At 35.1% G+C, this 22,344-nt stretch overlaps 2 protein-coding genes across 2 annotated transcripts; one reads left to right on the top strand and one right to left on the bottom strand.

Moving 5' to 3' along the window:
- Positions 1 to 9,470: 9,470 nt before the first annotated feature.
- On the bottom strand, positions 9,471 to 13,819 carry LOC111784550 (ATP synthase subunit beta, mitochondrial). The gene is made up of 9 exons (XM_023665209.2): positions 13,247 to 13,819; positions 12,547 to 12,622; positions 12,375 to 12,463; positions 12,149 to 12,266; positions 11,954 to 12,057; positions 11,656 to 11,814; positions 11,332 to 11,556; positions 10,920 to 11,231; positions 9,471 to 9,864 (listed from the first exon to the last, which is right to left on the bottom strand). The coding sequence occupies exons 1-9, from the start codon at positions 13,727 to 13,729 to the stop codon at positions 9,751 to 9,753; spliced, it is 1,680 nt and encodes a 559-aa protein (XP_023520977.2). The 5' UTR covers positions 13,730 to 13,819; the 3' UTR covers positions 9,471 to 9,750.
- Positions 13,820 to 19,264: 5,445 nt separating this feature from the next.
- LOC111784313 (putative histone chaperone ASF1A) lies at positions 19,265 to 21,643 on the top strand. Its single transcript, XM_023665051.2, has 3 exons — positions 19,265 to 19,635; positions 20,618 to 20,733; positions 21,022 to 21,643. The coding sequence occupies exons 1-3, from the start codon at positions 19,527 to 19,529 to the stop codon at positions 21,457 to 21,459; spliced, it is 663 nt and encodes a 220-aa protein (XP_023520819.2). The 5' UTR covers positions 19,265 to 19,526; the 3' UTR covers positions 21,460 to 21,643.
- The last annotated feature ends 701 nt before the right edge of the window (positions 21,644 to 22,344 follow it).

Raw genomic sequence — 22,344 nt, 5'->3', positions numbered from 1 at the left:
GAATTTTGAGCTTAAAAGAAAAATGAATATTTAATTTTTTTTACCAAGACCTCGGCGTTACAGGTACTTAAGTTAACTAGGAGAATTTGGGTATAACACGGTTTCAAGTACGAGGAAGAGCATACCCCTTTTAGATAGAAGAAAGGTATTTATATGATGAGAGTCCTCAAGGATCTTCCAATTTTCAGTATGAATTAGGTAAGAAGTAAACGAAACAGGTCCAGTACTGAAAGAACTGATTGTTATATGAGAGATTTTCCAATTATTTGTTCATACTTGAATTTTGGTTCATAGACTAAGTACACATCTTTTTTGTACATGCCGAAGACCCGGCTTTGGCATTCACATGGCAGAGTTATTGCCCTCTCTTTTTCATCCATAAACAAAACAAAGTAAAGAAATTATACATGTATTGATTAGAGTGGTGCTATGATTCATAGCTTTTTCTCAATTTCAAACCAAAACAATTCAAAGTCAAGGTCAAAGTCTGAAGAGCATTTTGGTCATTTCCTTTTTCTCAATTAGGAAGCTGTTAATGAGTTAATTTGTAAGACTAGGAAGAGAAAAGAAACAAAAAGAGAGGAAGTGGTGGGTGAGAATAAAATTAAAAGGGGTTTCCAATGTGGCATCTTAGAGGCATTTTTTAAGTCAAGTGCCCCTCACTCACATAAGTTGGCTCAGGATACCTTATTTGAACTTTTTTTTTTTATTACTAAAATCAGCAAACAAACAACAAAAAACTGAAGGTAAGAGTTTCAGTTTTTTAATTTGAATTTTTCCTTAGATGGGAGAGTTTAAATGAATAATAGCTTTATGGAAACTGTTCATAATACGTTTCGAGATTATTTTGAATAAGTTTTGTTAAGCAATTAAGGAGAGGAGTTTGGAAGTCTGAGTTTTGATCCAGGTCTAAAGAACGATAAGTTTTGTGATTTTCTCCTAACTTTAGATGCATTTATCTTTTTCCACGGTAGATAAAATAGATTATTAGATTGTAACTCTTCAAATTTGGTAAAGGAAGAAAGTTGAATTGAGTTAGGTAGAAAAAGGTATGAAAATCAAAAGAAATAAAGAAACATTATAGGGCGTGAAGGATTGTACTCGAATGAGCACATGTCAACTAGAGAAAAATGCAAAGAATGTGATTTGTACTCCAAGTAATTGATAGAGTTATCTCCTTGTTTGAGTAAATTAAGAATAGGAAGCTAAAACTAGTTGAATTTTACAATGACCTAGGTCAGAGTGCCTCCCATAGACTCAGCACCCCAAGATCATAAGCAACGATTCAAAGTCTAGACCCTAGTTATCCCACTATTAGATTAGCCCTAAGGAGTTAGTCTAGAGAGTCCTAGACTCCTTAAGAACCTAGTTAATCGACTAAAAAAATCTGATGCCCACTAATAGTGTAACCAGTATCACTAGAGTCTCCTCCTCTAATATCCTCTACTACACCATTAGTGTTATCAATGATCTAGGTCGAACATATTAGCGTCCCTGCCAAGCAGTAGGAATATAGGAACGATACTGTTGAAATTGGCCTAGGCCAGAAAGAGTTAAGTGTTGAGGTGTCTACGTGCAATCACTTTGTAGAAATAACCAGAGATATTTTAGCAAGGTCTCTACATTAAAAACCCGTCTTGAGAGGGGGCGAAAGAATGCATAGGTAAACTTAGTAGCAGGTTGACACAAGGTCTCTTCCAAGACTTTTGACTTTAGTAGTTCTTGTAGAAGGGACATCATATTGTCCCATGATATAGGACAATGTCACGCCTATACCCATGACACTGTCATTCACTTTTAAGGTAATTTTAGCTTAAGTCTAAAGAACAGAAAAGATAGTTCATCCCAAAATGATTACCTCGTCCAACAAATCTATGATGCTAGAAAAGGTGAACAACTCCATGATATTGAGGGATTGGTGACAAGTAAGAGAACTGCTCAAAAGTTTGAAGCCTACCCACAAGCTTTGATAGCTTTAGAACCTAAACCCAAACTTAATAGAGTCAAATACAAGTAGGTAGCTTATTCAGTATAAATATACTCACGAGATTCCTTTTTTTTTTTTTTCACATAATCGCTAACTACTATCGAGGTGGAGGAGCTTTCAAAAGTTGTGAGGTTACTGAAAAGGGTCATCCTAAGGCGTCAGTCCTAAATATAGAGGGTTTTGGTCCTTTTAAATTTGTTTCTCGTTCCTTCGTCTCTGTTTTGTAATGAACTTTGAACAACACTTAATTTGTATATATTTTTGAACAACACTTAATTTGTATATATTTTTTTAATATTCTTTTAAATATAATGTTGTTTGTTTTAAAGTTTATTAAAGTTTTAGTGTCGGTCCATGTCACGATTCGTGATTCGAAGCCTTGAAAATCAAGTTGGGACATAAGTTCTTGGATCAAGAATCAATTTTTCCTTTTTTTTTTTTAATTTTTTTAGCTAGGTATATGTAACAACCCTAAATTTTTTACTTAACTTAAAGTCGTTATTATATACCTATCATGAACATTTAATGCGAAATTAATTCATTTGAAACTTTATAATAAAACTTAACCTTGGTCTTGTAGGTTTAACTTAACCTTTAAACAAACTAACAAACATTGAAATAAAAAGAAAAATAACATAAAGTAGAATGCCCTATACTAACCTATATGCTACTAAATGGAAATGTAACAAACTTATACTAACCTATAGTCCACTAAATTTAAATACGAAATTATCCTAAGTATATGTCACGGTCTCGTAGTTGTGATATCACTGTCAGCCGTACAAGGGAGCCTTGTTGATAAGATAAGGAATCAACTACGAGGGGAATAAGATTCAGATTACCTTGTTGATCGAATATCTCAAGACAAGAACATTGTTTGAGATTCGAATCACTCCAAAAGCAAGATTGATCATGTCGAGCTTGAATGATTCTACATGCAACCTAAACTATATAGAATTGCAAAGAAACTTAGCCATTGGCTAAAGGAGAGCACAAATGCTTCTTTTACTCTATTTTCCAAGTCTACCTTGCAAATACAACATACTTATATAGCCTCAAAATGAAACTATTAAAGGCATTCCAAAAGTTGTAACATTCATACTTAATGACCATAATTAGCCATTATGTAAATGTAACCTAAAGTAAATAAAATGTCTTAAAATACAATAACTCTAAATTACTCTAAACTGTAACCCATCCAAAATTTGTAACAATCAAACTTCATTCTTCCTCAACGTGGCATGAATTGAAACATCTTTTGATAATTTCAACAATATTTTCTTCAGATCTTCATTGAAGTATATTGTATGATTAATGTCTCTTGGTTCATATTACTTGTCTTTACTTTAAAATAGAGTAGCACATGGCTTGAGTATTTTAAGAAATACTCAGCATACGACCCCCCTATCAGGGTTAAATACAAACACAAACAATTTCATGAATGAGACCTATCATAACAGTCTAGACCTATCATAACAGTCTATTTTCCTAAGGCGGCTATCCTAACGGACAACTTGGATGTATCCTAACGGACACATGGTCCAGACATGCGAGATATGGACCCACCAGTCGATTCGCACACCTCCTTGATCCTTTTTTTGATCGAGCGAGCATTCTCTAGTAACTGTTGATGTCGGACACCCGTTAGAAGTAGCAACCGTCATGGCAGCATTATGGTAAACATAATGATCGTTCCCCTGCCTCGTAGCTTACGCACCCGTACTATCATGAAGGAATAGGGGTATCCCCGATGCATGATATCCCAACATTTTTCCATTTTAATTATTATTAATACAACCTTGTTAGCGTCTCGTTCATATCGTATCATTTTTCATATCATTTCTCATAACATTTCTCATATTATTTATCATAACCCTCATGCGTATGTCGGGGTTGTATTTCATGCTACTTCGTCGTTTTGCATGTCAATCATAGCATATTATTCATGTCACATATAAATCATATCATAATGTTTTCATGCTTTCAGATATAACAATCCATATTGTGCTCATATCATATCATATATCATAACAGTCATATAACATGTCCCGAGCATATCTTCAAAAAATCATATCATAAAACATATTAATCCATCAAATACAACATAACAATCACATCGCATAACATTTACATATCATTTCATAAAGTTTACATATACGAGACTATGATACGTGCGAAGCCACGGACATGTATCACCATACAGCCCTGGTGATACTATTCATACTACTACTAAATTTTTTAAGCTTTCTTAATCATTATTAGAAATTAGGGAGGTTTACTAGGCTTTTACAGGTATCTAGGCGATTTAGTCCTCATATTGCATTTTCAAGATGCTCAAGGTTAGCTCATCGATGCTAATCTTATCTCTTGGTGCACTCAGATCTAGATCTCTGATCGTTGCTCACAATCCTAGGGTACTTAGTCTACTGAAAATGTATTGACCTACGTCAACGTTTAAATTGCTCTAGCTTTAGCGCCTTATTCTTAGCTTGGTTCACTCATGCATGCTTTGTTACGGCCTATCAATCACCTAAAGCACAAAAAAATTGATCTATTTATTCATACATGCTTATTAGAGAGATATTTCTATCAATCACCTAGCGCTCGAAAATCAAAATCTAAACATTCAAGAAAACTCAACAAAGAATTAACATTCATCAATTACCCGAGAGTGCAGATCATAATATCATATCCTCCATTCTAACATACTGAACAATATTAAAATAGACATCCAACTTAAATTCTTATCCTAGGAGCATTTCAAAAGAATTTAATTGAACAAAATGTGTTATTTCGTTTGAAGAAAGTACCCGTACAAAGTTTGACGTTTTCTATAAAAATGTATGAACTGACGACATGCATATTTTCGTTTCTTATCTAAAATTTTAAGAAGCATTCAACCATTTAAACGTATTAGCTCCTCAACTAATATCTTCCTTGGGAGTAGTCAGGTCAAAATATTGATGAGTAGTGACTAGGATGCTAACAGTAGGGCTACTGTGGTGGCAATTAGGGTTGGAATGACAAAGATGGTCCTACGTGGATGATGTTGCAGTAGTGGGGAGGTGGGGTGGGGCCAAATGTGTGGCTTGTCGAAAGAAACATGGCATGGAAGACCCATGATTTGGGTGTTCCCATCCATACGAGGAACATGTTTGTGTCTGTCTTCTCCATGGCTTACAAAAATCATTCCAAATTTTCTGTCTTCCTTCTCTCCCAAGTTTATCCCTTCTATGAGGCATCAAACATTAAATTTTATGTTTCAATTAGTAGCTTTGCTATTTATTTAGTTTCCATATTTCAAATTTATGCTTATCTTAGAGCTTAATTTCGATTTTATTGTTTTAAATTTTAAAAGTAAGGTCAAATGTGAGAGTTCGATATTGGTTTGGGAGGAGAACGAAACACTCTTTATAAGAGTGTGGAAACCTTCCCCTAGCAGACGCGTTTTAAAGCTTTGAGGCGAAGTCCAAAAGTAAAAGCCCAAAGAGAACAATATCTACTCGTGGTGAGTTTGGGTTGTTACAAATGGTATCAGAGCCAAACACCGGATCATGTGTCAGCGAGGAGACTGTTCCCCGAAATGGGGTAGACACGAGGCGGTGTGCCAGTAAAGACGTTGGGCCTTAAAGGGGGTGGAACGTGAGAGTCTCACATTGGTTGAGGAGGAGAACGAAACACTCTTTTGAAAATATATTGGGCTTTTGTCCTCTTAGTTTGGTGTTCTCAAGATATTCTAGCTTCAAATCGCACCAAGATATGAGACTTTGTACGATTCATACATTAAGGAAGTCTCTCATTTCATAAGTTGCTCTCACGGATTCATAAAACATTTGCAACAGAAGTTCTTGGTGAGGTTCTTTCATGGACTATATAATTATGGAACGTGATAATTTATTAGATCAACTCAATGTTGCATGTTAAAGTAGAATTGGACATCAAGGAGTAGATTTAAGTTAGTTTCAACAATAATTAGTAATCTTAGCTTAAGTCAATGAAGTAAGTGGCTTTACTTTTGGTTTGGTTTGATGAATTGTATGAATGGTGTGTGTGCCCTAAAGCTCTTGCACGCATCGTGTATTGTGATTGTTTAGCATCTGTTTATTATGTTAATGTTGTGATGTGATTATGCTATGTCATGGAGCTCGATATGTTATGTTATGTTGTAATTATCAAATATACTATGTTATAGAATATCATGTTGACACGCTATGCCATGTGAACTTATGTTATGTTATGGAAAGTGTTATACATTACATTACGAAATGATTAAGTTATGTACGTAACAGTATCAGAGATACATGTCATCATTTTAAAATATGGGGACCTCATGCATATGTTCACATGCATCGAGATACTTTCTCACTATGATTAGTATGGACACATACACTACAATGTTGTGTTATAGTATTATGTACACCATAATACTATGTGCGCTCTCTATAGTATACCAGCAACGTGAGTGTACGCTAATCAAAGGCCAAATCGAGGGGGTACATATACGAGCACCCATGAGTTTTTGTGCACGTACGTGGGCCGTGTGTAGAGAAGTACTACACATTCAATTCTATCTAGACGAGAAGGAAAGACCAAGGCCATGTCATGATGTAGCTCAGCTAGTAACAACTATGCCAACCATTTGCAAACTTTCTAAGAAAAAAAAAATTGACAATCAAAAAAAGATAATCACGGTTACGAACTTACTTACTCAAGAAAGTATGTTCCTCATGACATTTTCTATCAATTCAGAACTACTCAACAAAAGAAAACACCGCATAGGATTAGGCTTGAGTTTTCTTCCCATCCCTTTGTCCTCTTCACTACATCTGGAAAACTAGTTTATCGATTCAATCCATATTGAACTTCCACAAAATGTTCTAACTTTTGTTCTTCAATTAGTTATAATTCTTTGGAGGGAAAATTGAAAGACATTGTTATAAAGGTTGGGTATTTTTTTTATTCAATCTAAAAATAAACAACCATTGAAGGTCATAAATGAAGCAAACTCCAAAAGGATGGAAAATTTAAATAAACATCGCTTACATGTCTCCACCTTCCCTTCGCAGTTGCAAGTTACAATGCATATATAATCCCCTACACAAACGGCCTTTTTACCAGAACAGTGAGGGTAACAACTATGAGAAGGAGAAAATGAAGAAAGGAAATAGAAGGCTTTGTAGCCTCATGAATAGGTGTAGTTTCATTCTGATACTAATCACCGACAACATGCTTTCTAGGGGGCACCATGTGCTTCCACTCCTCAGTGTTATCGCTTTAATCATGCATGCATTCCGTGTTTAGTTCAATGTGTTTGTCTAGATTAAGCATATTTAAACTCCAATTAATCAATCTAATCATACAGACAAATTTCTCCCCAAATGCCCCAAATGCCTGAAATTTAGGGGTATGAATAAATAATTGATATAACTAAATAATGAAGTCTTTTAAAATGAAATAGTTCAGTAAGAAATAATACCACTTTAATTTGGTCCTCTAATCGGAGGAAGTAGTACATTCAATAGTTTAAGTTCATCCTCTTGTTCTACCATAATATTACAGCATCACTCAAGTGGCAGAAAATGAAAGCGAGAAAGATGACAAATTAGACCAATTAAGAGAAACAAAGTGTTTAAATTTGTCAAAATTATAGTTTTAGAACTTCAATTAGTAAGGATGATATGCTGATATATTGAAACAAACATGGGAAAAACCATGCCTACAAAATTGGAAGATCTACTAAAGTATAACTCACAAAGTTGAAACAGAACCTTAGCTCCCCAAGTTGGTGCCATGGGTGAAACAAATTCTAAAAGGAAAATAAACAACAACAAAATTATGTGAAAATTACCCATGAATTTAACTAAATCTCTTAAATTAATCAAAAGCATTATCTCCTAAACTGAATATCCAAATTAATTGAGAAAATGAAGGGACCAAAACAGAGAACTAAACATCAAAACATAGAGAAACTTAGACCCTAGAACAAAAAGGAAGAAGTATCAATCCAAATGTTTAAGAAATGAGAAACCTAGATGCAAATTCACTCTGCTCATTCTCGTTTTAAAACATAGGGTATTATGTACTCCTCCTTCAGGGCACAAATATTAAACTATGCTCAATAGATTAAACACACATGTGAATGCTAACCTCGATTGAGAGATTTTTCATTTGGCCCATATCAGCGACATTGACATGAGGATAGAGCAAGGACGAAGTTGCCATCCGATGCCGGACAAAAATGGAATACAAAAGGAAGAAAAAGATGAAATACATGGGTTATAACTCCAAATCAGTAGATTATGGCAAAATGGAGCACAAGGGGAAGAGAGGAAATTGAGAGAAAAAAAAATCTAGCCTCGCCCGTAAATTAAGGCAAAACAAAGGGAGGAAGAGAGAGAGTAAATAAAGAGCTCACTATTTTAAAAAATACATCTAGCTTTTTTTTTTTATTTTGTTTTGTGTCCGCTTTTTTTATTTATTTTGTGTCCACCTTTATTTTATCATTTTTTTATAGCATGTTTTAGTAAATGCTATCTTCAAAAGCTATAGAAAGGGTAATTTGTTGTAGTGCGTGCAAGGTCACTAGGCACGTGTCATCATATATAAAACAATTCTTCCAACCAGACCAACGATAGAGTCACTTACTTTGTTAGCTTAGTAGAAGTTACTAAATATTTTTTGTAGGGTCTGAATTTTCTCCTCAAGTTCCAATTCAACATCTTATCTATCATGTCGATGATGTCAATTAAAATAAAATGACCACAAATATGAGTCACTTTATAATCCAAATAGCATATTTATATATTCCAAAAAAGTTAAATCTAAATTTAAAGATTAAAAATTTATCAAATACTTAAGAGAAACAGAAAAAAATGTGCAAGTTTGCAGATTTAGTTCTTGAAGAGTTATCATAGTATTTATTTTGCTCCAATTACGTAACATTAGAAATTAAATGGTATAGAGGTATCATGTAAATCATATTTTATATCTTCTTTTTTGTTAATCAAATGGTATTAATTTAGTTTTAATTAAATTAAATGATTAAAATAGACCAAAAATAACTTATGGACATAATTAAAAAAAAAAAAAAAAAAAAGAGGGAACTCAGAGAGAGATTTTGAATGTAAACGTTCAAGTCTATGATGCATAGAAAGGTCCGTCTAATTGAAGCTAGAAAATTAGGTCATTACTTGTGACATTGGTGATCTATCAGTCATTATGCACCAGGGTGCGGCTCTGCCTCATTATTAATTTGATGAGAGAGATTGTCATCCAACAGAAGCCCTTAATCTGCATAAATCACATTGGTCTGGCAAAAGAAACCCTTCATATCTTCCATAACTTTTAATGGATTTCTGCTTATATCAATGGAATTCGGAAGTCTTTAAAAGAAAGAAGCTACTTAAACTTGGACTGGACAATCAATCTAATGACACAATAATATAACCAAAACAAGGGGAGAGAGAAGTTTCTGAAATTTCAATTTAATTCTGAACTGCATCCAATGTTTTGGAATTGATTAGGAAAAACAAAATATACAAACTCCAGAGTCCATTTTCCTCTTCAGAGAACAAAATCAAGTGACTTCATTTCTCCCTCAACACACTAAAATGGCAATAAGGGAACATCTCTTTTGGGTACAAATATATAAATGAAAAATCCTGTTGTTGACAAACAACTTTGCCAACATCTCGCCTACCTTCATTATTTGATCTTCACAATTATAAAAAGATAAAAGAGAAAAATTGAAATAACTAAAATAACTACGCAGCAGATTCCTTGGCAATCTTCTCCGCCTTCGCAATCACCTCTTCAATGCCTCCAACCATGTAGAACGATTGTTCCGAAAGGTCGTCGTATTTCCCATCCAAAACTCCCTGTCAAACAAGAGGGGAGGAAATAGCACCCGTTAATAACGAGTTTTATATGCCTTGTCAAGCATTTCAGAGGGGGGGGGGGGGGGGGAAATTCAAGTTGTTTTCAAACTAGACCTGTTTTACATTTTTTTTTTTTTTTTTCTCATCTAAATCCACCCTAGATTTACATGAAAAAAAAAAAAAAACCCTCCAAAATATGCAATAACTAAGGTTTGGATTCACAACTTTTGTATACTCAGTTGAGAAAGGTGCAAAACAAAGAATCGATGCACGAAATCCTGGAACACAAAACAGAAACATAACACGTCTAACCCCTACAATAACCATTAAACCTAGAAGGTATTTGATTCATGAGATCAGACAGCCAACAACCTTGAATTGAAAAATCTGGATTTGTATACCATTTGTAGTCCATGGGACCTTAGGCTATGTAGCTTGTGCTTGATTGTTTAGAAAAAAAGAAGGGTTTTACAGATATACGTAGGTTTGGTACACGAGCTTGAATCAAACTGGCCTGAGTAATTAGCAAAAATACAGAATCTTGTACAAAAACTATACTGGCAACCATAAGCACAATTTCCTCTTTCTTCTAAACAGAAGAACATTCCCCACAATGAATAACTAGTTGGGAAACCTTTTCTAAAACCAGATACCAATTAAATCCATAATTAAATTCATACATGGGAAAATATTAAAAATTCATTAAAAGCATAAAACTAAGACATTTGTATACCTCCATTCAAAGAATAGCACTAACTGAGTAGAGAGCATGAATCAAGACTAGGATTCAAAGGAAAGTAAAACTTAAAAATGACTAAGATAAAATTGGACCAATAAATTGCTGAGGTAGAGATTAATTTTTTTTTATTTTTAAGGAAAAAAAAAAAAAAAAAAACTTGGCATCAGAACCACTACAGTAAAAAGGGAAGAAGTAATAATGCAAAACTTCGTAATAGGAGGGGCCAGTAGTCAGAGACCCAAGAATCTAAGTCGAACAAGGAAATTGAGTTATCAGATATGAACGAAAACAGTTAAGTGAAGAAACAGGAAGGTACCTGGAAACTGTTAACACTCTCTTTCAGCTCCACATATTTTCCAGGTGCTCCAGTAAATACTTCTGCAACATGGAAAGGCTGGCTCAGGAACCGTTGGATTTTACGAGCACGCGCAACAGTTAACTTATCGTCTTCACTAAGCTCATCCATTCCCAAAATGGCAATAATATCTTGCAAATTCTTGTAGTTCTGAAGAACCTTCTGTACTCCACGAGCAGTATTGTAATGGTCCTCTCCCAAAATATGAGGAGAGAGCATACGAGATGTAGAATCTAGAGGATCCACAGCAGGATAGATACCAAGCTCTGAAATCTAAACGAAGAACAATAATAGTAATACAATTGGAAAGTCAGCAACGGAACCTGACATATCTTTATTTCTCAAATACATTAGAGTCTGTAGGTTAGTCTACCTGACGCGACAACACAGTTGTAGCATCCAAGTGAGCAAACGTGGTAGCAGGAGCAGGATCAGTCAAATCGTCAGCAGGCACATAAATAGCTTGTACGGATGTAATAGATCCTTTCTTAGTGGTGGTAATACGTTCTTGAAGGCCTCCCAAATCAGTAGCTAATGTTGGTTGGTAACCAACAGCAGATGGAATACGTCCAAGTAGTGCAGACACCTCTGAGTTAGCCTGAAAGATGGAATAAGGACCGTGCAATGATGATGTGTTATCACCCTCATCCAAATTACAAGACATTTTTTGGTAGTTAACTTGTTCTAGAAAATTTACCTGGGTAAAGCGGAAAATGTTGTCAATGAAGAGAAGCACGTCCTGTCCTTCAGCATCACGGAAGTGTTCGGCCACAGTTAGTCCAGTAAGGCCAACTCGAGCACGTGCACCAGGGGGTTCATTCATTTGACCATATACAAGAGCACATTTGCTATCAGCCTAATTAAACAGAAGAATTGTATCAACTACCAATACAGTTTCAAGAAAAATAACGATTTGAAGTGTAGAAAGAATGTATGATTCAGGAGTCACGAGATGCAACAAACAACAGAATTGTAATGGACGGGTCTCTTATCACCTGTTTGTCACCAAGCTTAATGACACCACTCTCAATCATTTCTCTGTACAAATCGTTACCTTCACGAGTGCGTTCTCCGACACCAGCAAACACGGAGAAACCACCTATTAAAATAGATTAGGTGGTATTAGATGCATTGTCAAGAATATGAACAAAGCAAATCAAAGCCTTCACATTGTTATAACAAAAAAATACCATGTGCTTTTGCAACATTGTTGATAAGTTCCATGATCAGCACAGTCTTTCCCACACCAGCACCACCAAAGAGCCCAATCTTTCCTCCTCTTTGATATGGAGCAAGAAGATCAACAACCTGTGAAGAATAGCAACATTAATATAACCCAACTCCAACAAATCCAGTTCTGAGTTCAAATGAAAGAAGAAAATAAAATAAGAATATACTCCATCCAAGGAAACTTACCTTAATACCAGTTACAAGAATTTGCTGCTCGGTTGCTTGCTCCACAAAGGCCGGGGCTTCTCTGTGGATAGGCAAATAGTGGTCGGTCTCTGTTGAAGCAGTTTAACATTATCAAATTACACATCAAATTATCATAAAAACATTAACAAGATATTGTATCCTAAATTCTTACTAAGGTCGCCTTTCTCATCAATAGGCTCTCCGATGACATTTATAATACGTCCAAGAGTAGCCCTACCAACTGGAACCTGCAAGTGAAAAAAAGCATGACAAAAATATTAGATTTAAACGCACTTATTGTCTGAATAACATTATGTTACCCACATAAAAATGAAAACCATCATCACTTCACGTATCCCATTAACATACTATGTCCGTCTCGAAAATAAGTCCAGAAAAAATCATTTTTCCTCCATTATTCACGCGAAAATGCACAGATTGAGAATTGAGAGCGGATGAAAGCTACCAATATCGCGCACACAAATATCAAAACAGTATAACACCAAGGGATCTACAATTACCAATACCAGTGTGCGAATTCCTCCTACCGTCAAGTAATAGATTTATCAGTGTTTTGAGATTCAGTAGACAAAACTGAAATGACTTTTCGCAAAATTTATTTGGTGTTATTGAGCCGAAGGGATACGCCCATGTGGTTATAACAGTAAGATGCAAAGGTACAAAATGGAAGCGTAGCGTGCAATCGACACATTGTATGCCACCTCCATTTCAACATCCCAAGTAAACACGGCTTCAATTCACATCAATGCCAACAAAATAGAAAGATGTTGACAATAGATAACAAGGATCTGAAAAAACAACCCAAATCTCATGAAATCAGTACCATCAGAAAAGTCAAAATCATATCTTACAGTGATAGGAGAACCAGTGTTGAGCACTTTCTGCCCTCGAACGAGCCCTTCCGTCCCATCCATAGCAATAGTCCTAACCATATTCTCTCCCAAATGCTGCGCCACCTCCAGCACCAACCGGATCGAGTGATCAAGCACCTCAAGCGCCGTCAGAATTGGAGGCAACCCTTCGTCGAATCTGACATCGACGACAGCTCCAATCACCTGACAAACCTGGCCAATCGCGCCAGCTCCAGTGAACTCATCGGTGATCTTTCCACTCCTTCCAGCGTCCGATTTAGGAGGTGAAGGTGGAGACGGCGGTGAAGCCGCAGCAGCAGAGGTAGCGTACTGAGCCACACGGCTGAGGAGGTAGCCATATGGGGAAGCGCGTGAAGTATGAGACAATGGTATCCTGGGATTAGGAGATGAGATCGGAGATCTAAACGAAGACCGCCGTGCCGACGATCGGAGCAGAGAAGATAAGAGTCTGCGTGTAGCCATCGCTCGCTAGGGCTTCAGAAGCTCATCTAAGCCTTCGAAAAACGAGAGTGGTAAGCCAATATACGAACGCCTGCAGTCCTCGAAATTGGATATTCTCCCTTTTCTTTTTTCTTTTTCTTTTTTAACTTCTAAGAAAAATATCCCATTTTTCACAATTTACCTCAATTCCGAATTAATTACTCAGTTTAAAATATTCGTTTTTTTTTTTTACTATTTAATTAATCAGTTTTATATTAAATTATAATTTTACTCTACGTAAAAACGCTTTAAATAAATATATTTAGTCAATTTTAGATTAAAAACAAATCATCGTATACTACGGTAACTTTTTCTCTGTTTTGACTGGGTTGGATTTACGTTTGTGGTCAATATTATTTACAAATAATATACAAGCTATTGACATTTAAAATATATCTGGGTCAATTTTTTTTTTTTTTTTTTTTTACTCTATTTATTTATGTGTGAACGGTGAATTTGTATTTGTAGTCCGAACTTGAATCACATGCTTCTCGAGTCGTTGATGGTATACTTACTAGGTATGAACGAGGATGAGATTTGTGTACGAGTTTTTGGACTATAGAAACATATATGTGTACAAGGTTATGGGATAGGTTTACTCCTTTTCGAGGTGTTTGGATCATCTTCTAATGTACGTGATCTCGAGCATCTTCTTAATGAGCCTAATAAACAACAAAGAAAAGTCGAGGTACGAGTGGTTAAAGATCAAATTGTTGAATTAAAAAATTGTTTTCGAGATAGATTCCAAACAATGATGGCAAGATGCATAAAACAATTTATCCTTAGTTCGATCAACTCCATGTTTTAGGTAGTTTTTATGCTAACAATGTAAGTTGTTGTGTCGTATCCGACTGAAGCAATCGATGTAGTATACTAGCAACTCGTGCACAACGAAACGAATCAATTTAGTCTTTTTTTTTTTTTAAGTAAGTTCAATTGATCGGATTACTAAACATTAAAATAAATTACTCTTGTTATACATTCTTACTATTTGTTGAATATTTTAGAAAAGGTTGAATACTAAAAAATTATCAATGAACTAGAGGTCACACATTAGTTGAAGAGTGAAACAGAGTATTCTTTATAAAGATGCAGAAACCTCCTCCTAACATACGCGTTCTAAAGCTGTGAGGCTAACGACGATGTGTAACGGGCCAAAGCAGACAAATATCTACTAGTAATGGCCTTGAGTTAATACTGGTGGTATCAAATTTAAACATCAAGTTGTGTGCCAGCAAAGACGTTGGGCTCCCCAAAAGGGGGTGAATTGAGAGATCTCACATCTGTTGGAGAGGGGGAATAGGGAACAAAAACATTTCTTATAAATGTGTGTTTTTTACGCGTTTTAAAATCGTGAAGCTGATAGTTGTACATAACGAGTCAAAGCAGACTATATCTGCTAGTTTGCTAGGCCAAGAAAAGTACAAAACTCCGACATTTTATTAGCTCTAGGCCAATTACGCATTGCTTTCGCTTCAAAAGAATCTACGCAATATCGTCATTAGTAGTGGTCTGCTCAAGAACTTACGGGCCTATGATGCAACACTATGGTCTAAGGAACCTTCACCTAGTGGTTCCTATATCGAGGTACTTCAACTCTATTAGAGTCCTTCTACAAGGAGCTTTAGAATTGAGTTCGTTCTCAATTCGAGGTCTGCTGATGGTAAACTTGGAAGGTCAAACTTGCTAGTTTTAATATTAGAACAACTTTTGATCTCAAAATTATATTCCGACAATCTACCACTTCACTAATTGTAACGCTCCTAATTTCTTTTTGCATAAATTAGAGATGTCATTACATCCATACCTTTTAGTAACATATACAAAAATTTAAATAAAACATTTTAGACGAGGTCATAAACTTATACGTTTAGTTTAAAACAAGAAATAGAAAAAACGTCATCAAAATAAAATCTTAATATAATGTTTGAGTACTTGCATAAGCTTTCTTACGTCTCTTCTCTTCTCGGGGCTTAGTGTGTTTTATAGGCCGCACGAAAAGTTAAGTAGTTGATGGAGGGATTGTGGGAGGTGAAACTTTTTAAAGAAAGTGTGGGTGGTTTTGTTTCGAGATCTCCGACGGCTCGCTAGAAATCTTGCGACTTGAGATTTTTGGCGAGATTAAAAAATGTTTCTTTGCTATTTCAAGAAATGTCCTCATGTATGGATGATAACGCCAGCTGAGAAGACCTTAAAATTTGAGCATGAAATGAGTTGGTTTGATGTATAAAAGAGAACATTAAACATTATGAGCACTTTTATCGAGGAACAAACTGTTAAATTATGATATAACCAAAATTGAAAGCATGTTTGTAGTATGATATAAAGCATGTTATTGATGGTGTTAATATAACACATGCGGAAGCAATTTGGATTTTAGGCACTTTTAGAACATCAATTATAGTAAATAACTAGCATGTTCATAAGTATTAAAACTTAATGAGTTTGAATACTAACCTTTTGTAGTTCAAATTTCTTTTTCCTCATGAACCGCCTTCGAACCACCACTAGTATCTTCTCCACTATCCTCCGGCCTTAAAACGGGATTGTGGAATTCGGTGAGTGACTAAACTTGGGAGGGATTTTGTATATATGAAGAGAGTGTTTGTGGGAGGTTTTTCTCAAGGTTTTTCACCAAGGAAGACCGTACCATGATCACTCTATTTATAGAGTTATGTTTGCATGTTCATGCAAATTTGAGATCACCAAAGTTTGACACTCAAAATTTCATCAAATGTTTGGGATTATGTGGCAAACATGGAAGTTTGAGTTCACCAAATTTTGACACTCAAAATTCCACTAAAATTTGTGGGGGGTTTATTTGGGAAGCATGCAGGTTTGGTCAAACCAAATTTTTACACCTCAAAATTCCACTAATATGGATTTTCCATTAAATGAAGTCAACATTTTGACTTTCTTCATTTTAATTCAACAATTAATTTGAATAATTAATTTCAAATTAAAATAATATTAAATGATTAATTAAACTATTTAATTAATTTTTAATATTAATTCAAATGTCACATATTTGATTAAATCTTATTTAAATATCTTAGATTCTCTCTTTTTGTTTAATTCGTAAATAAAACAAAAATGCGGTTAAATATATCGTATATATGTAGCGCATATTCCCTAATTTGAATTCGAACATTTTGAACTCACTCGTCACACTGTTCTATGGTTTAGTCCGATATGAGCTAGCAGAGGGACCTAATGGACCTATAGATCATGGGCTCCAACGATCCAAGATTAACCAATTAAACTCATTAACCTTGTTAACCAACATTCGTTAACTACTAGGACACTCCACTATAACCTAGTAGTTGCACTCCTCTCACTATAGATATATTTCTGTTCATTTGATATAACCATGATTAGTAAGTCGATCCTTCACAGGTTGTTCGTAACTGGAATTGGGTCAATTTACCGTTTTACCCCTGAAGTTACTTCTTGTTTCTTATGTCTCACTGATCCTCTTATGAACAATTGGTTTGTGGTCCAACCAGTAAATCGAATCCCTCTCAGGCCAATGAGAGGGTGGGGCCCCTTGTTCAAGACCTGGGGTCAGTGCTTAAGGAAACTACCTCTCTTCTATCCCTAAAAGTGGGTAGGAGCGAATTCCATCTTGCACTCCACGTCCCCAGCTATTCGCCCAGTCTTACCCCTAAAATGGGAGGCCTATTGAGTCGGCAAACTCGAGTCACTCTCACCCATGCAAATCTAAGGATAATTCCGAATAAACAGTGGTTCATGGTTAGCTCAAGATTAAGATCGAGTTACCTAGGTCATCGAATGAAAATAAAATCAGTCTCAACACTAAACGACATTATAAAGTGAGAGTGGTTTTATTCATTGTCCGATCTTATTGAATACTCATTGCATAGGACGCCCCCACTCACATGTCTCCACATGTACAATTTAGTGATCATATTGTTTATATCATATACAAAAGTGGGCCGCATCCATAGTGTCCTCAGAATAAGGTACTCAGCCTTATCCTTATACGATAGATCATTTTGACTATATACTTGAACTTGATCCACTCTTATGTCTCTACATATAGTTCAAGTAATCATACTATAGCCAGAGTGTTCTTAGTTTATTGGATTTAGATTAATGATCGTAAAGTTTACTTTATTCAGTAACAATTTTTACTGAATAAACAACAATAATAACTTTATTGAAAATAGAATATGTTTTTGTTTACAAACTATGAGTTTTAGGACATAAAACCCAACAGTTATGGGAAAGCGATTATTTTTGTTTGAGTATAGAATGAGTTGAGATGACACATGTTGAATCTGATTATGAATGTTTACTGAAACGCGTATATATTGTCTTATGAATGAAATTTATGACTAGGTATCCATGTTTAGATTGCTATGTTATGTCTCTGTTTCAGATGCTTATGATGTATGCGGTTATACGAGGACAGATTAGGGGTTCGCCAACTAACCTCTAACTGTGAACCTGACTCGATTGTCAGAGGTCCGGATAACCATAGAACTGGCTTATGATATTTTATGATTTATGATTATACCATGTGAGGACTATTGTGAAGTTTGCCAGTTAGCTTCCTATAGTGAGCCTGTCACACGAGAGCCAGGGGCCCACAATTGTATCTCATGAGTTGGTCACGATTATTGTTCATGCATTTAAGTTATGCGGTTATATGGGGACGGTAGGGGGTTTGCCAACTAGCCCCTCATCGTAAACCTGACTCGACTATGAGAAGTTCGAATAACCATAGAACTAACCTATTTTATGATGTATGATTTATGCCCTATGGGGACTATTAGAAAGTTCGTCAGTTAGCTTTCTTTTGGTGAACTTGCCAGGAGCGACAAGGGTCCACAGTTGCACCTTAGAGTTGGTCGAGCTTTAGCATGCACAAACCCTATGAAATTTATACCAAAGTCGCTCCTCGAAGACTTTGAAATATGATGATGATGGTAACGAGAGACTAGTAGATACCACTAACTAGGAGACCTAAAGAACTTAATAATATTTCGAGGGCTTAAGTCCAAATAGGACCAAAGAATGAGAAAACTTAGAGGGTGCATCGTAGTAAGATGATAGGGAACAAATCCCAAAAGAGAATAAACAAGATCAATAAGATTTAATAACAAAATACGAATTAATAGTAAGCTGATTACGGAGTATATTTTATATACTCATCTCTTTACTTCAACATTCTTGTAGCGGGCGAGGGATAAGCACACTTGAATTGTTGGCTGTAGAGAGTTCCTTTGTACTTAACTTTAAATCCTATCTAACTTTTTTTATTCTATCTGTAGCGGTTTCTTGCCGAGTATATTTTAAATACTCATTTATTATTATTATCATTATTTTGACATCAACATTTGCATTGTCTACAATATAAATAACATATTATATTTTTGACAGAATGGTTCAATTAAACCTTCGTCAATATAATTCAAACCATTTTAATCATTTTTCATAAATTTTTATGAAATTTCAATCATTTCCATATGTGTTAACCTAACTTCATCTATCTATGACAATTGTGTTACAATGAATCTCTAAATCTCCCGCCAATTTGGGCATTCCATTTCCCTCCAAAAATTCCAGCGGCGGCGATTTATATAATCGACGAACTCTGTTGTTGGTTTTTCATTTGGGATCCATCTTCAACTTCAATAGTGCCTGTAATCGGCCATCGTTATTCCGTTCGGTCGTTGATGAGTGATCCCCGAATTAGGGTTAAGATCGATCAATTTGGGGAATCAATTACAGAGCTGCGTTCCGGTTTCTGGCGATGAGTGCCGTCAACATCACTAACGTCACCGTCTTGGATAACCCTGCCGCATTTCTGAATCCATTTCAGTTCGAGATCTCATATGAGTGCTTAACTCCGCTTAAAGACGGTAATCTGTTTTGTTTTGATAGATTGCATCAGTTTGGGTGATGATTTGAACAGTCGATGTTGGGGTAATTAGATGTTGTCTTGAAATTATTTTATTGGATTCATCAGATTAAGAGTAGGATATTCCTAGTGTTTCGGCTTGTAAACTGGATATTTGCGTTTGGTTAATGATTTGTTTGCAATCGTTTCTCTACTCACATTTTGCGGAAGAAAACTTTGTGCCCCTGATTTCCTGTATACTGTTCGGATTTAAAATTAAGTTCAAATCTCGTAACCTAACGCCTCTATTCTAACGATGTGTTTTTTCATGCTTAAATCCTGATTTTGATGCTTGAGCCTTGGTAGTTTGTGATGGAAATTTGTCATTTCTACTCAGCTCTTTTGATATTGTTATCTTTGAAGGGTATTTGTATGTATACTCTTTATGTTAAAGATTCATATATGCCTTTTAACTCCTAATGCTCATTTCAAAAGTTCTTATTCATCCTCTTTGGATATTTTTTTCTTGTGGGTGGAGGTTTGGTTTAGAACGTTGAATACTAGATATAGTTAAATTGTGTTAATCATGATGTTTGGATTTTTCTTGAGTATTTAGTCCGTAGTTCATTAGATGGTCGGGTAAGAGTTGAGTGTTACTAGAAAACCCAGATGATAATAGAACAAAAAATCATGTGCTCAAACTCTAGTAATTATTGTTCGTTTTGGAGATTGATATTAAGAGTCACTTTTCTAGACTTGCTAATTTTGAACCTAGATGTGACCAAAGTATTAAAAATATAAGCATAAGATCAATAATCTATTAGCTTAAACTATAAATTATGCTCAATCTATTGCTCGTGATTTTGGATTTACGGGTCATTAATTTGATAAGAAACACTGCATTGTCATTTCTTAAGTTATTAGCTCAATGATCGATGTATTCTATTTTGGTTTTTGACTCAAATCAACTTTAATGACATGTTTTCTGTTTGATTATTCTACAGATCTAGAATGGAAACTCACCTATGTCGGATCTGCCGAGGATGAAACCTATGATCAGCTTTTGGAGAGTGTGCTCGTTGGACCTGTTAACGTAGGCAATTACCGTTTTGTCCTTCAGGTAATATATGCTGAGTCCTTCACTAGTGACAGTTCTAGCATGGCTTATAAAGAGATGAAATTGAAGTTAAGATTTGAGTAATTAGTACAATTTAGTGATAGATTATCATATTTTTACTTCAAGGGGATTCGAACTTTTATCTTCTTGATCCGAAAAAAATAGTCTTTGTCAAACATCGATCTATATAAATACCTGATGAAATTTCACTTGTGTTGACTCAAATTTCTGCTCAAACTGGAATCTGACTGTTCTGAACTGGTACATTTGTTGGGATTGGAAATTTTGCAGGCAGACCCTCCGGATCCGTCAAAAATCCGGGAAGAAGACATCACGGGGGTCACAGTACTGTTGTTAACATGTTCATACATGGGACAAGAATTTATAAGAGTAGGATATTATGTGAACAACGATTATGATGATGAACAGCTTCGAGAGGAACCTCCACCAAAAGTTTTGGTGGAAAGGATCCAAAGAAACATTCTTGCTGACAAGCCCAGAGTCACAAAGTTCCCAATCAATTTTCATCCGGAGAACTCTGAACATGGTGGAGAGCAAAATTCGTCTCCACCAGCTGAAGCTATCAACAACGAAGAAGAAGAAGAAGAATTGCAGGCATCGCCATTGCCATCGCCATCACCACCACCATCAGCTACTGCATCTGATGAACCATCTCTGGAACAGGATGCCGTTGATACTGAAGCTCAGCCATCAGTCACGGCAAACTAAGGTTAGAGAGGTGATCCATATTTGGTAACTTTTGCTCTTGTTTGTAATCTAAAGCAGTGAGGTAGATAATGTTAATCAGACCAGTTTGGGAATGTGCATTAGATTATAAGAATTTAGAGAGTATGATTTCATATTTTATTCAAGTGAAAATTGTGATAATTCCAAATTAATTTTGGTTATTTTATCTGCTTTTTATTCTATTCTATTTCTATAGTTTCGTTAAGTATTTCAAAATGTCCAATAATAATCTTCCTTCTCTTTGGAAAAAAAAATAATAATCAAAGATTTAAAGAACCTTAGAACGCATTGCATCTTTTAATTAGGTTGAGGTAATCCGAACTTGGAAGAAAGTCTTCAAAGTCTTCATTTAGGTCGAGGTAATCCACCATTTGATAAACCAAAGAAACCAACAAGGCTCGTTGCTTTGATACCATATAATCTTGTACCACTTTTTTTTTTTTTTGTTGGTAAAGATCTTTTGCTTAGAAAAGCTATTTTTTAAAGTGTTGTATGAGTGAACTTGTTGAATAATTGCTCTAAAAATGTTTGTAATTAAGTTTTTTTTTCTTTCCAAGAATTTGGTAAAAAAAAAAAAAAAAAAAAAAAAAAAAAAAAACTGTTTGCAAAATGAGTACTAGGATTTGAATAAAATCTGTCGTTAACTAATTAAAAAATTATTTTAACATTTTACAATTGAATTGACAAAAAAGAAATGTTATTTTTGATATTTACTCATTAACAATTTGTGTAAATAATATGTTTTACTTTTTCTTGAATATAAGTCATTTGTATGAACATACTAAAAGGAAACAAGAAAAATAGTTTTAACAATCGGTAAAAAATCATAGTTGAAATTTTACCCGGTAGACATGAATAACTAAATAA

Source organism: Cucurbita pepo, chromosome 1 (assembly GCF_057944985.1).
Source record: "Cucurbita pepo subsp. pepo isolate OVF chromosome 1, ASM5794498v1, whole genome shotgun sequence".
In the NCBI taxonomy this organism is placed as follows: Eukaryota; Viridiplantae; Streptophyta; class Magnoliopsida; order Cucurbitales; family Cucurbitaceae; genus Cucurbita; species Cucurbita pepo.
Note: the sequence above shows the minus strand (reverse complement) of the source record. Positions and strands in the feature narration are given on the sequence as shown.

Coding starts and splice junctions, on each gene's coding strand:
- LOC111784313 (XM_023665051.2), top strand. CDS start 19,527: ATGAGTGCCGTCAACATCACTAACGTCACCGTCTTGGATAACCCTGCC. Junction 19,636..20,617: donor CTTAACTCCGCTTAAAGACG/GTAATCTGTTTT, acceptor ATTATTCTACAG/ATCTAGAATGGAAACTCACC. Junction 20,734..21,021: donor ATTACCGTTTTGTCCTTCAG/GTAATATATGCT, acceptor GAAATTTTGCAG/GCAGACCCTCCGGATCCGTC.
- LOC111784550 (XM_023665209.2), bottom strand. CDS start 13,729: ATGGCTACACGCAGACTCTTATCTTCTCTGCTCCGATCGTCGGCACGG. Junction 11,232..11,331: donor CAACTGTGTTGTCGCGTCAG/GTAGACTAACCT, acceptor TTCTTCGTTTAG/ATTTCAGAGCTTGGTATCTA. Junction 9,865..10,919: donor AGAGTGTTAACAGTTTCCAG/GTACCTTCCTGT, acceptor CTTGTTTGACAG/GGAGTTTTGGATGGGAAATA.